Below are 12756 nucleotides of genomic sequence, written 5' to 3'. Positions count from 1 at the left end.
TCTGTGAATGTTAAACCAGCCAGCGTTCGGCTCTTGGGAACAGTGGCAGGAGGGGAGGGGAAGAAAAAAAGAAGAAAAATTGCTATTGTCTGTGTATGGTTTTAAGGATATTCAAGCCCAGGTATTTCTCCACTGTCACCCCTTGCCCACTCCGTTCCTGGGATTTGTTAACATAGTTTCCAAACGTGCTCTATCAACTGGCCTTTTGCTTAGCAAGCTTGAGCAAGTGAAACTGCTGTTGTAACTACCTCCGTCAATAAAGTCATACAGAGCAGAATTTCTTCTGTTGGCTTGTTTCCTTAACTGTACTATGCATGTAAGTAAGTTCAGAGCTGCATTTACAGTGTGCTTAAATATACAGGAACCCCCAGGCAACAGTATAAATTTATACCAGTTCTTATCAGCCATAAACTGAAGAGGAAACACATGACTTCCTTGCGATTGCTCTACTGAAGTCCCTGTAGTGCTAGGAAGTTTGAGTACAGGACAGGAATGAAGAGGTTGCAGTCTTAAAGCAAATTCTACTGCTCCAGCTACAGCTAATGTTGACAGGCTAAAGATTATTTTTTTTTTTGTTAAGAATGACAACAACAAGAGAAAAACTAAATTTAATTTATTTTATCAAAAACTATAGGAAGATAGCAATACTAGAGATCACACATTATGAAAAGAAAATGTTCCTGAGCTTACAAACTGCATATTCTAATGTACACAGTCCTAAAACATACATTAGAAATAACCAAAAGATTGATTGAACTTTGAGATTAAATAAATACAGACAATAGCTTTTCTTACAGGTGATCTTACAGCTTTAGTTTTGCTACCAAGAAAAAAAGTTAAACCCAACAAAAAAGAACAGCTAGAGGACAGACCACAGGTTACCAGTCTCAACGAAGTGCATATACACAACTGAACTGGTGGCTGTGATGATGCTAACAGACCACAAAGGAAAACAAAGGCAGAAGCTAGGCTGCTTTAGGCTCCTTAAGAAATTGAAAATAGCTTTTTCTCCTTTTCCAATTTGGCAATTTTCCCCCAAACTCATAAAAACAGCAAAAGGAGTTTTAAAAGTGACACAGTGTCCCATTAAGCCAATTCACTGACTGCAATCCAAATGGACTGTGAATATGTAAATACAAAATACTGTTCAAGGCTCTAAATTGGAAACTGGATACCTGGGTTCACTTCAAATAAATACAAAATACTGTTACCTCCCAGAACAGAAATTGTCGGTCCTTTATTTATCGCACAAGAGGTAACACACACATCCTTAAAGAACAGCAGTGTTATTCCAATGCTGGTGGTAACGTACACTGCCTTGGGAAAATGGCAGACGCTGAACTCAGGTACAACTTCTAAGATTTTTATCTTTTAAAATGCATTTACTTGCCATTTATAAATCAAACCAGACATGGACATAGACAAAGAGAGTGTCAAACCAGCCCTGTGCCATCTTGCACAGGAAAGGCCAGGGAAACCGATTTGGTAAGGAATCCATTTCTTGCCGCAGCCACTCTCGCCATCCTGTACCAACAGGGAAGGCTGCGGACTGCAGCGGATTAAGGAGCTGGAGATTGCAGATGCCATCCACGTGGAATGCACAGCTGAATCAGGCTACATGCAAGAGAGCACTAATGACTCCAAATGATGTCAGATCATCTAGAGTTTGCTAATGTTAAAGCTCCAGATTCCACTTAAACTTTATATAAAAAAAAAATCATTAGAGTGTGGCATGATAAAAATTTACTAGATTCAGCATTTATTTGGATAAATAAATGTGTGTGGATACAGGTGAGCCTGGTGATGTCAAATACTTTTAAATATAAGCAAACTTTCTCCTATTCATTAAACCATATAAAGTATCTATTTCAACATGTATCTCTCTGTATTGCAGATTACGAAACTCACACAGCACTTTCAATGGCCCATGCTTGTCACCCCAGCTGTGAAACTGATTTTGGCTAGTAGCATATAAAATTTCACTTTCTGCCAAAGAGCTGGATCACCTTCCGTGCAAATGCAACCATGCTTCTTAATGAACAAACAACCTGTATTGTCCTTTAAAACACTCTTCTTGGAGTGCTAGTCATTAACATGAAATTTAAGGCATTTTCTAACAAATTAAGTAAACAGTTATATGCTGGGTACTCGACTTCATTCACCTGAGCCAACAGCTGTGCACCTTATAAAGGTAACTAGCTGACCTATGATACATAGCTAGCATCCATTTCGGGAGCATCCATTTCGGGAGCAACATTATTCTGCCTGACCCTGTCGACATTTACATGATTTGTAACCAATATGCAAGTTTTACAAGCTTTTAATCCATGAGAATAAAGTACTTAAACCACCCCTGGAGCATGGACCTTGGCTGTAACTCCACTCAAAACCTACTTAGACTGCTCTTCAGTGTTTCTGAAGCCAAGCAAAACTTAGCATACATTATGAATAGATTGAGACAACTTTAAGATGATCAGGAAAAAAAAAATAAAGAAGACTCAAGCAGCTGAAGAACAGTACATTTCTCAGCCTTTACATTCAAGAACATCTTACAAATGTCTACAGCAAATGGGTAAACTCACCCCTAGTCTAACTTCACTGAAGTCAACATTTTTGCAACAAGAAAGAACAGGCCTAGTATCTTCAAAGTCTGTCACTAGAGAAAAAAAGTCACAGTGTGTAAAAACTTAATCAAAACCAGTTGTGAATACAAACAAATTCCCAGGGTATTTTTGCACCTAACAGATAACCGAGCATATCTCCGTAACGTATCAACTTCGTTAGACAACGGGCTGCTCTCCCTATTCTTTTGTTATCTATTTCCAAACTGTAGCCAGTAATTTGTTTCAGCAATGACTGCCAAATTTCTGCAACGAAAACAAACAGCGTATGTTACTACCGACAACCCGGTATTTACAAATTCTCTGTAGAACTGCAGACCTCCTATAGCATCCTAACTAAAAATCAGAACATAACAATTGAAAAAACTTCTATACGTAAAACTTCTAAATAACGTAACATCAGCTAAAAACATTCGAGACCTTGATCTTACATCTGGAATCCACTAAAACCCAATTGCTTTACTTGCGTGGACATCAATGGACATTTTACAATTTGCATTCCTGTGAACCTTCATTTAGACACAGTCTGATGGCTGACCTTAATCCTTCACCCCGGTGCCCTAAGTGTTACTGCTAATCTCTTGAAGCTTTTCTTTGTACAACAAAAAAGCAAAAGAACTGTCAGCTATGACTTAGGACTTAAATGGCTCCAGACTTTTAAAGGTATAGAAAATATGTAACATCACTTCATCTCACTGAAATCAGTTCCTAAAAGGCCTACAGCTGTAAGCTCACACTGGAATATTCAAATCAAGGTACGTTTTAAAGAGTTTTCTTAGCATACATTTTACTGCTTCCTAAATAACAGTTCTAGAAAAATCAACTTTTAATCCCCGTTATCAGTTCCGTATTTGCCGGAAACACTAAATCTCTTTCTTTGGCCAATGCCATTTCAATTACAAATGTAATGCCTTGTTTTCATTGTACTTATTTACATTAGATGTAAGAATACTAGAATATATGTGTGAAAGAAGAGTCGTCTTAAAACACATTTAAAATAGAACAAAGTATTTGTGACTTTGGATACCCGAACTCAGTTGAGATAACCTCTGCAACACACAGCTCCGCATTTACAGACAGTTCTGATCCTCTTTCTGGATGGGCTGAGACCATCAGCAGAGTCTGAAGTCAGATCTATTGAACCTGTGACACAGATAAACACGAATAAGGACGTTTTAAGAGACAGACTGAAACTGTGCTAGGCATTCACATGGCTTCAAAAGCCTTCTACCACCCCAGTTCTTAAAAGAATTATGTGTGAAGCTATACTCAAATCTACCGACACCCACACTACAACCACTTACACAACACCTAGCATACATATCAGAAACCAAAGCTCAACAGACTCAAGCCTTGTACCCTCAGGGCTGTATCCAAACTGGTCAGCTGAGACTGCAGCCTGCCTTGAACGTTAGTGTCACAGACACCACAAAAAAAGAGGAGTTTTAAGAATTTAAATAAGATCAATTTGTCAGTACTAAAAGAGAGCTTCTGCAAGAACAAGGTACAGCTCTGGAGTATAGAGATGCTCCTCTGAAAACTAAATAGCGGGGCCAGCAATACATTGCTGTTGTGGATAAAGGGTTTGCACGCAGTTTGACACACACAACACCCCTGCCAGCAAACCTCAAGAAATTTTTATGGTATTGGAAAAAAATGAAGTCACAGAATGGTTTGGGTTGGAAGGGACCTTTAAAGGTCATCTACTCCAACCCCCCTGTCGTGGGCAGGGACATCTTGCACTAGATCAGGTTGCTCAAAGCCTGACCTTGAACACCAAATGGAAGATCAATTATCAAAGAATCATCAAACAGCCCAGGCTGGAAGGGACCTCAAAGGATCATCTGGTACAACCTTTCATGGGAAAGGGAGCCTAGATGAGCTTATCTAGCACCCTGTCCCATCGCATCTTGAAAATCTCCAGCAGTGGGGACTCTACCATGTTCCTGGAGAGGTTGTTCCAGTGAGCGATGGTTCTCACCGTAAAAAACTTTGGACCGTCCTTCTTCCGTCCTAAACAACTGTCCCATAGGACCTGCATCCACAACTGAGGCCTACAGACACCAGAATCCAAAGACAAACCTATGGTGCCTTAGACCACTCAGCTGTTACAACTGTCTTTATAACTACCACTATCAGATTACTTAGAAAGCAGTTTACCTGAAATGCCAATCTGAATAAAGGAAAGCTTTTTTTAACGGTAGCCTGACCATTCCTTTGAGCATTCTTGTGACAAATCTTATAAATAATTTGCCTTGTCAGACATTCCAACCACAAGCCCTTGCTGTGAGCTAGGAATGCTGAAGGAGGTAACGCACCAGAGGTGTCTGTTCTAGAGCTTCAATGAGCTAATTCTCTTCTAGAATCCAGAGAGCTGTGCTAGGGAGATGCAGTGCCTAACCTGAAACGCTATCATCAGTCAGGCTGCAACAAAACCCACCGGTGCCCTGAACCTCCCGCAAAAGCAGTGTTAAAAATCTGCAGACCTTTCATCTGATAGTCAAAGGTTAGCTCTTCTCCAGCCTTGATGGTTCGTGTAGAAAACAGCGCTATTCGAGGAAGACGCAAGTCGAGGTTATCAATAAACACATTGAAGACTTGAAGATTTGGATCACACTGTAAGGCAAAAATTAATGTCGTTTCTGTTAAGAAAAACGCACAGTAAGTTTCACTGAAGTGTTTAAGTAAACCAAGGTCGCAAGAAAGGAAGAACTCGTTCTTCTCTCAGTGACAGAAGTCTCAGATCAAGTTATCTTCTGAAATCAACCAATGACGTTCTTAAAATAGTGTTAAAGGAGAACAGTCATAGCTTAGAGTCAAGTCTTTTCAAGAAGGCAACCTTCACACAGTACGCAGGCTACACTAATATGCAAAGGCCCATTAAAAAAACCAATGGTACCTTCAAAAGATGACAACAAAAAAAGATGGCAAAGCAATTAAAGCTACATTCTGAGGTTAGTATTTACCTACAAAACCCACAAAAAGAATTAAAGTTAAAAGAAAAGAAAAAACAACCTAGCATTTCAAGCCACACACACTCACTACTCTGTATTTAGGTTTAAGCATTGCTTCCAGGCCAGAAATAATATTTTTGTACTATGAATAAATTTCTGTTTTCAATTGCTAACCTGCTTGGCTTCTGAATTATCTGCTCTGGGTCAAGGATACTAAGCAGGAACTAGAAACCACTTTATCGTTTCTTCTGGATTAAGTGTCAGAAGTCAGTGCCCACGGAGGCAGTCTGTAAACTCTGCTGGCTTCTTTGCTCTTTAGCGGTAAAATACATCCCACGTTAAAGAATCAGAAGTGAAGTTAGACATTTAACTTTACACTGAAGAGTGAGAATACTTCACTCCCATTTCCAAAAGTGAAGAGCAATTGGTTGTATCTAAAACTCTTCTTCATCCTTCTCCCTGGCAAGCCCGCAGGAAATAGAAATGTCATCAGCTCACAAGTCTAAAGACATGAACTTACTGTATTTGTAGAACACTGACTGCATACCTCACAAACATTACATCAGTAAGAACTTTTAGTTCAGGAATGATACATAATTCCTTTACAGATGCAGTTCAGTCTTCTTGCTGTCAGTACTCCAGTTGAACAGGAAAGAAAACACTACAAAAACTTCCTGTTTAAAATTTACTTTTGAGTTCTCTGGCAAGTTTAGATTTGCTATGAGGAGGGAAAAAGCTATCAACAGGGGAGCGATACCAAAGAAAGCACAGGAATTTTCATTTTTTCCTCTACCAATGTTTGAAGGATGGAATTCAGCATAACCCCCCATCCTGCCCTGCTACAAAATAATGCATCAATTCCTATTGTCTTGCAGTCTTCACTAATTTTATTAAGTACTTTTCACGTGTTAGGTCTTTTAGTTACTTGGAAAAAACCCAAACCAACCCTATTTTGGTTGGTTTGCAGCAGATTCAGCAACAACCCCAGTCCTACCAGATGCCCACTTCAGGCAGCATCTCATTCCCAGATTTTTATAGGTAGCCCTACTCCGAGTAAGGCTAAGTATTCTCTTCTATGTATTATGTCATCTAACTGACTGGACTATGCTGGGATGAAACATAGTCCAGAAAAACCGTGAACATGGTAAAATATTTACAGTAGGAGAAGGTATTTCTGGCACAATTAGGATAATTCTCCAAATCCTTAGTACACAAAATAAGGTCTTACGCTGTGATTCACAAAGTGGGACACATTTCCATATCGAGCTGCATCTACTGTAAATTCATCTGAGTCATAGTCCAAATCAAACAAGTATGTATTTCCCTGGTTGTCATAGAGCTGGCCTCGTCTCTCTGCTTCCTCACTTGTAATCACCTAAAAAAAGAGAAAAAAGAAACCTGCATCATATTATTAACTATTACTAAATTAAAACAAAAATTACAATCAAGTTAGAAAGAAAACTTTACTTTGTAAAAAATACCACATTAACTTTTTGATGTCGAAATAGCATCCCATCTCTAATGAATAAAGAACATGTACATACAGCTAAGCTAATTAGTTAGTGACTGAGGCTTCTCTGGATGTAATTTGTCAACAGCTGATGCACAGCACTACCTTGTCTCAGGAAAAAAAAATATCAGCACCTTCTATTAGAGTTTCGATGATGACAGATGCAATCAACTGTTTCTACTTGAAGTTTCTATACACACAGTTTTTTCATTAGACCCAAAAAGCATTGTTTACTTCACATAAAATAAAGTTTCAACTTTCTCCCTTTGCACAGACGAAGATCAACAGGTATCCGCCTTTACAACCCAGTCACGTTCACAGTCCAGTATTCATCTCCTCCCTCCCTAGAAGCATCTCTTCCTGCTACTTTTGACTGCAATGAGAGATCCTATTCATGACAACTCAAGAGATACATCACTTCACAAAACTGAATCTATGCAATTAGGCTAGCAGGTACTAGCACAAGGGAGAAATCCAGAAACTCCCCAAAGGAAGAGAACAACTACGGTCGCTTTTGACAGAAGAAACAGCTTGGACAACTTCATCTGCAGCCTGTTACGTTAAATGTATTCTGTTGTGCAGTCTCAGCAAAGAAATCACAATTTGACAGCAAGACAGATACAAAATGTGGTGCGATAGGACAAAAAACCCCTCTAAAACTTTTCAGACAGATCAGATTTGAGAACTTACTCAGCAGCAGGGAACAAGTAGGTTCAGGTGAAAGGGTAAATGCGCACTCTTTCCTTTAAGCAACAACACTACATAATCATCTTTCTGCATTAACCCCTCAACAGAGATAATCTGAGCGACTGACCTCTTGTATGTTTACAAGAAAGCTATGACCATGAGAAGTTAGAAGACTTGGGGCAGGAAGGATGGAGGAAATACAATAAAGACCATAAACATTTGTATGAAGGGACAGAAGGAATTATTTTGAGTCAAGCCAGTAGCAAGCCAGATCTGTGGCAGCAATGCAATAGACTGGATCAGAGAGGCTGCCAGGAGCTACTGATGTAGAGAGCCCTGAAGCAGAGCAGAGGTTGAACCAGATAAATACAGGGCAATACAAAATCTCAAGAGTAACTCAAGGTCTGCATTTTAGAACATGAAAGTTCTGTTTGAAATAGTATGAGATCAAGTAAACAGATAATGTCTATATTGCAAGTCTTATCCCTGACCTTAATCACAAGTAGTAAGTATGTTTGGAAATACTACCTTAAAATTTCAGACAAAACAGAAAGGGACTGACAGACGGGGTGGGGACTTTGGTAACAACTGTGCCTGGGGAAGAGCAAAAACTACAATAATAGAGATGATCAGGGAAGAATGAAGAACACGACTGCCGTGAAAGAAAAGAAGGACTTGCCTTTAGAAATACTATTGGGGAACATATCTAAAATAATTCTTTAGCGACACACAGGATAAGTATTCTCTTTACATGCAACCTTTTACAATCGCTCTGGAATAGATAGCATTCTGGACAATATAATTTTTCTGTCATCTAGAATGTCTATTTATTGTATTCTTCTACTCAAAAGTAGACTTATCTATTATGTAGCAGAAGTCAAGAAGCGTTAAAACTGAGAGAAAGCTCATCAAGGTTTTCTCCAGCATTTCCTTTATTGTAAATAATTCATCTATATGAGATAAATACATACCTCTCCAACGTACTCCATCACAAAACTGTTGGTTTTAATTTTCTGGAGGGTTTTTACTCCCCAACCACGGCCATTGTTAGTTCTGAAGATGCAAAGGGAATACGGTGTACCTTTCTGCACTATCCTATTAGGGCAGTCAGGCCCACACCTACAAAACGAATTGCATTCATAGATGGGCAAGCCAGGCTGGATTTTCAACTTCTTTCGTTTATTGTAAGCCAAAATAAATCCAGCCTCCTTTGGACAGCATTTCTCAGCAGGGCAGTCAGCACATTCACAGCCAGTCGTTATTCCATTTAATACATTTATTCCCGGAGCAGGTTTATACTCATTAATGTAGTAGAAGTCGAATGGAGGGCCTTCAAGATCCACAGTGTTTTCTACCAGAATCATGGCTTTATGATTCTTTTTCCGGTTGAGTTCTTCTTTCCATCTCTGCAGAGCTATTCTTTGCTTAGCCTTCTTTACAATGTAATCTGCAACCGCAGGTTTCAAAGCTTTAACATGGTTTCTCACTTTCAGTGCTTTGCCTTCCCTCACCCGAGACAAGTATTCATCCTTGTCACTAAGAAAGTTTTGAAGCAGCAATGGGCATTTCAGATTTTTCTGAGGTTCCCAAGTATTTGAAGATTCTGGCCATCCTTTCCATTTCACAAGATAGTATTCTGTGCCCTTGAAATACAGAAACAGATACAGATTTAGCCACATTTCGCCATGCTGAAATCCAGCATCACAAAGTACACAGACAAGCACAAAAGTGCTCTCGAGTTAAGAAATGGCATACAGTGCAGAAGGTCTTGATGTCCCCATAATGATTAGAATTGGGGAGAAAGAGAAAAATCAAATTTTCTGTTTGCAAATTAACATACAGCACAACTTTGGCTACTTTACATAACATCTCTAAGGGGCAAAGAAATAAACTGCTGGGATGAACTCTGATCGCTAACGGTATACCTGGAGGAGACTAGTTTGTTAAGGCAGTTACATAAGTTATACTAACTAGTTGTATGACTCGTATGCACAAGCAGAAAGTAGTCATATCACATACAGAACAAAAAAAAATAAATTCTAAACTTAGCGAAAAAATATCTAAAAACCACTATTTGTCATCTCAACCACCCTCCCAAAAGAGTAATCCATTCAACACACGTAATACTGTATTTATAATCAAGAAGCATACATTTTGTACTTATTTTAAAAAGGCCAAATAACTGTAACAAGGCCAAATCCTGAGACTGAATTTCACTGGCACGATCAAGCCGTAGGAATCCAGTTGCAGCACATGGCCCTAACTCTTCATCAAACAGACTACAACAGTCAAGAGAGAAATATAGACTGTTACCTGCAAATAAAGGAGAAGCATCATAAAACATACCAAACTACAACCTAAACGCATCAGCATTTTGCTTAACTTCTAGATACGCAAAGGCGAAACATTTCATATTCTAGCATCTCTGTAATTTCAGAAAAAGACCTTCCTTCAACATACCAAAAGCAGTAGTTATACCGCTTTCTGTTTACAGTTCAAAGTTCAAAAGATATTTCATTTGATGTCAGCAAGAGCTTTGACCTCACAGCCTGCTACTTTATATTATAAGCAAAACTACCTTTGACTCGCTTCCAATTTCAGCTGAAAGAGTGATCAAATTGGTCTGTGTTTCTCTTACCTCTTCTACCTTGTAGTCACACAAATATTCCACCTCATAACTCTTTAGATTCCTGTTGGTGATTCCAATGGATTTACATCTGAGATTTTCCTTCCTACATAATTCTTGGAGGGTCTCAAGTGAAGCTAGACATGGCACATACCAAGCTACAATAAGAAAATTGGTAAAAAATCCTATTTAATGTCTCGGCTAAATTGAAATCATTATGCCTTATCCCAGAGTCCCCACATTACCATTTGTGATAGCAGTCCACAAGTCTCTTGTACAACTACAGTGTCTCACAGAGTCAAACTCAACCCTTCTCTAACGGGTAAAGTGAAACACATCAACGATTCCCTCCCTGCACCTTCATTCTGTACAGTACATACATTCATAAAGAACAACAAATATTTTGGAGGGCAGAGACTTCCACAGGTGAAAGCTGCACTAAGAACCGAATAATTTTCCTACAATTAAAGCATCCCGTAACTGAACTACGGCGACAAGGAAACCTCCATTCTTTCCTAAGACCGCCAAATAGCTGTAGTTAGTCAAGTGGAATCGAGCACTTGCGATGCAACCATGGTGACTGGACGAGGAAAGATGCACAGCACTCTTCCAGAAGGATCGCAGGTGCCTTGTCAGCCAGGCGGATTTAAAGGGACGCGACACTCCGCAGAGCGGCATGGCGAAAGGGCCAGCTCCCTGCCAGAGCCCGGGACACACCGCCGGGGTGGGATGAAGCGTAGAGCAGGAGCCGCGAGTTGCGACGCGGCGAGGGCCGTGCCCCCCTCCCCTCGGCGCCGGCCGGGGCACGGCGGGGCTCTCCTGCCGCAGCACCCGCCGGCAGCGCGCAGGGCCCCCCCCGCCCCGGCTCCCGGCCCCAGCCGGGGAAGGGCCGCCGCCGAGGAGTTCACCTCCGGGGCGCACCGCCAGAAGTTTGGCGAGGCGGGGAGGGGGCGGCGACCGCCCTTCCCGCGGCCGCCCCGGGCCCCTCAGCGCCTCTCCCTACCCCAGCCCCCCCCGCCATGAGGTAAATACCTCAGGCGCCTCCCCGCCCTCCCCCCGCAGCCTCCCCCGGGCAGCAGGCAGAGCCCCCGCAAGGAAGCGGGCAGGGTCCCCAGCCCTCCCCGCCCCGCCGCCGGGCCCCGCTGCGGCCGGGTGGCGGAGAGCGGGGCGGGCGGCGGTGGCAAAAGTCCGAGCGGAGTTGGGCGAGGGGGACCGGCAGCGGCTCCCCCACCGCCGAGAGCGGACGGGAGGCCTCCCCGCGCCCTCCCTCTCGCCCCCCCCCGCCCAAGGAGAAGGGAGCGAAAGCCCGAGCGAGGCGCTCCGGTCGGCCCCGTCCCCAGCCCCTCCCACGGCCCGAGTCGCCGCCGCCGCTACCTCACCTCCTCGCCAGCCCTCCATCTTAGAGGGGGCCGCGCTCGCGGCGGGAGGCGCCAGCCCCGGGTCCAGGCCCGCGCGGCTCCGCCCCCCTTCCGGAAGGGGGCGGAGGGGAGAGCGCGGCGCCGGCGCGCGCACGCGGCTCCGCCCCCGCGCGCACGCGAAAGGCTTTGGCGGCAACGGCGGCCGGCGGGGCCGCCCCAGCGGGGAGCTGCCCGCCCCAGCCCCGCCGGCCGGGCCTCGCCGTGAGGGGGGCGCCCAGCGGGAAGGGGCTGGGAAGGAGAGTAAAAAGCGGCGAGGCAAAATTTAAAGCGATTTCTCCTTGTTCTTTTATAGCCGGGCCCGGGGCAGCGCGAGGCACCAGGCAGACTTCCCCCAGGCCCTTCACCTCGCTCTGCCAGCTGCACAGCAGAGCAACAACCTCGAAGAAAGGTTTCAGACACTTTATAAAAAGAAAAAAAGTTACCCTCTCATCACAGCACACTTCTCAGAAGTGTTTCTGATTAATACAGCTTTCAAGTTAGCCCCAAGCCCCATAACCCCCCCAGTTGGTACTATTACACACAACAAAACATCCCCTCAAGATGTCTGGCCACTCCCGAGTGCTTAAGTGTCTATTTACTTGTATTTATGAGGGCTGTGGGGCTCTACTGCCCCAACGGAATCAGACTTCGGGTTTTTCCAAGACCACTTTTAAAAGTTTTCACGCAGGAACTGCTAACTATATGCTTATTTTCCAGAGATCAAAGATGCAGGGGTAAGGGAGGCAGAACTTTCCCCTCAAGGAAGCCTCAGAAGGTCAAAGCCCGTGTCTAGGCTGGTGAGCCACACAATACAGACATTTGTTCGGATTGCAGCAAGATTTCTATCTTACATGTAGTATCTATTGCTTTTGTGAGGTAGGATGAATATTGAAATACATGTTCTGCAAACGCAAGACAATTTGGGAAGCCTGTAGAAAAAAATGGTAATGGAACACAGGTC

At 42.7% G+C, this 12756-nt stretch overlaps 1 protein-coding gene across 1 annotated transcript; it reads right to left on the bottom strand.

The window, feature by feature from the left end:
• Window positions 1–592: 592 nt before the first annotated feature.
• Window positions 593–11826, bottom strand: SUV39H2 (SUV39H2 histone lysine methyltransferase). The gene is made up of 6 exons (XM_059816937.1): window positions 11778–11826; window positions 10411–10556; window positions 8744–9415; window positions 6804–6950; window positions 5108–5237; window positions 593–3764 (listed from the first exon to the last, which is right to left on the bottom strand). Exons 1-6 carry the CDS (start codon window positions 11794–11796, stop codon window positions 3655–3657), a joined length of 1224 nt encoding a protein of 407 aa, XP_059672920.1. The 5' UTR covers window positions 11797–11826; the 3' UTR covers window positions 593–3654.
• Between the last annotated feature and the right edge of the window lie 930 nt (window positions 11827–12756).

This window comes from Gavia stellata, chromosome 4, assembly GCF_030936135.1.
Source record: "Gavia stellata isolate bGavSte3 chromosome 4, bGavSte3.hap2, whole genome shotgun sequence".
NCBI classification, from domain to species: Eukaryota; Metazoa; Chordata; class Aves; order Gaviiformes; family Gaviidae; genus Gavia; species Gavia stellata.
This window is presented reverse-complemented; position numbering and strand designations above follow the sequence as displayed.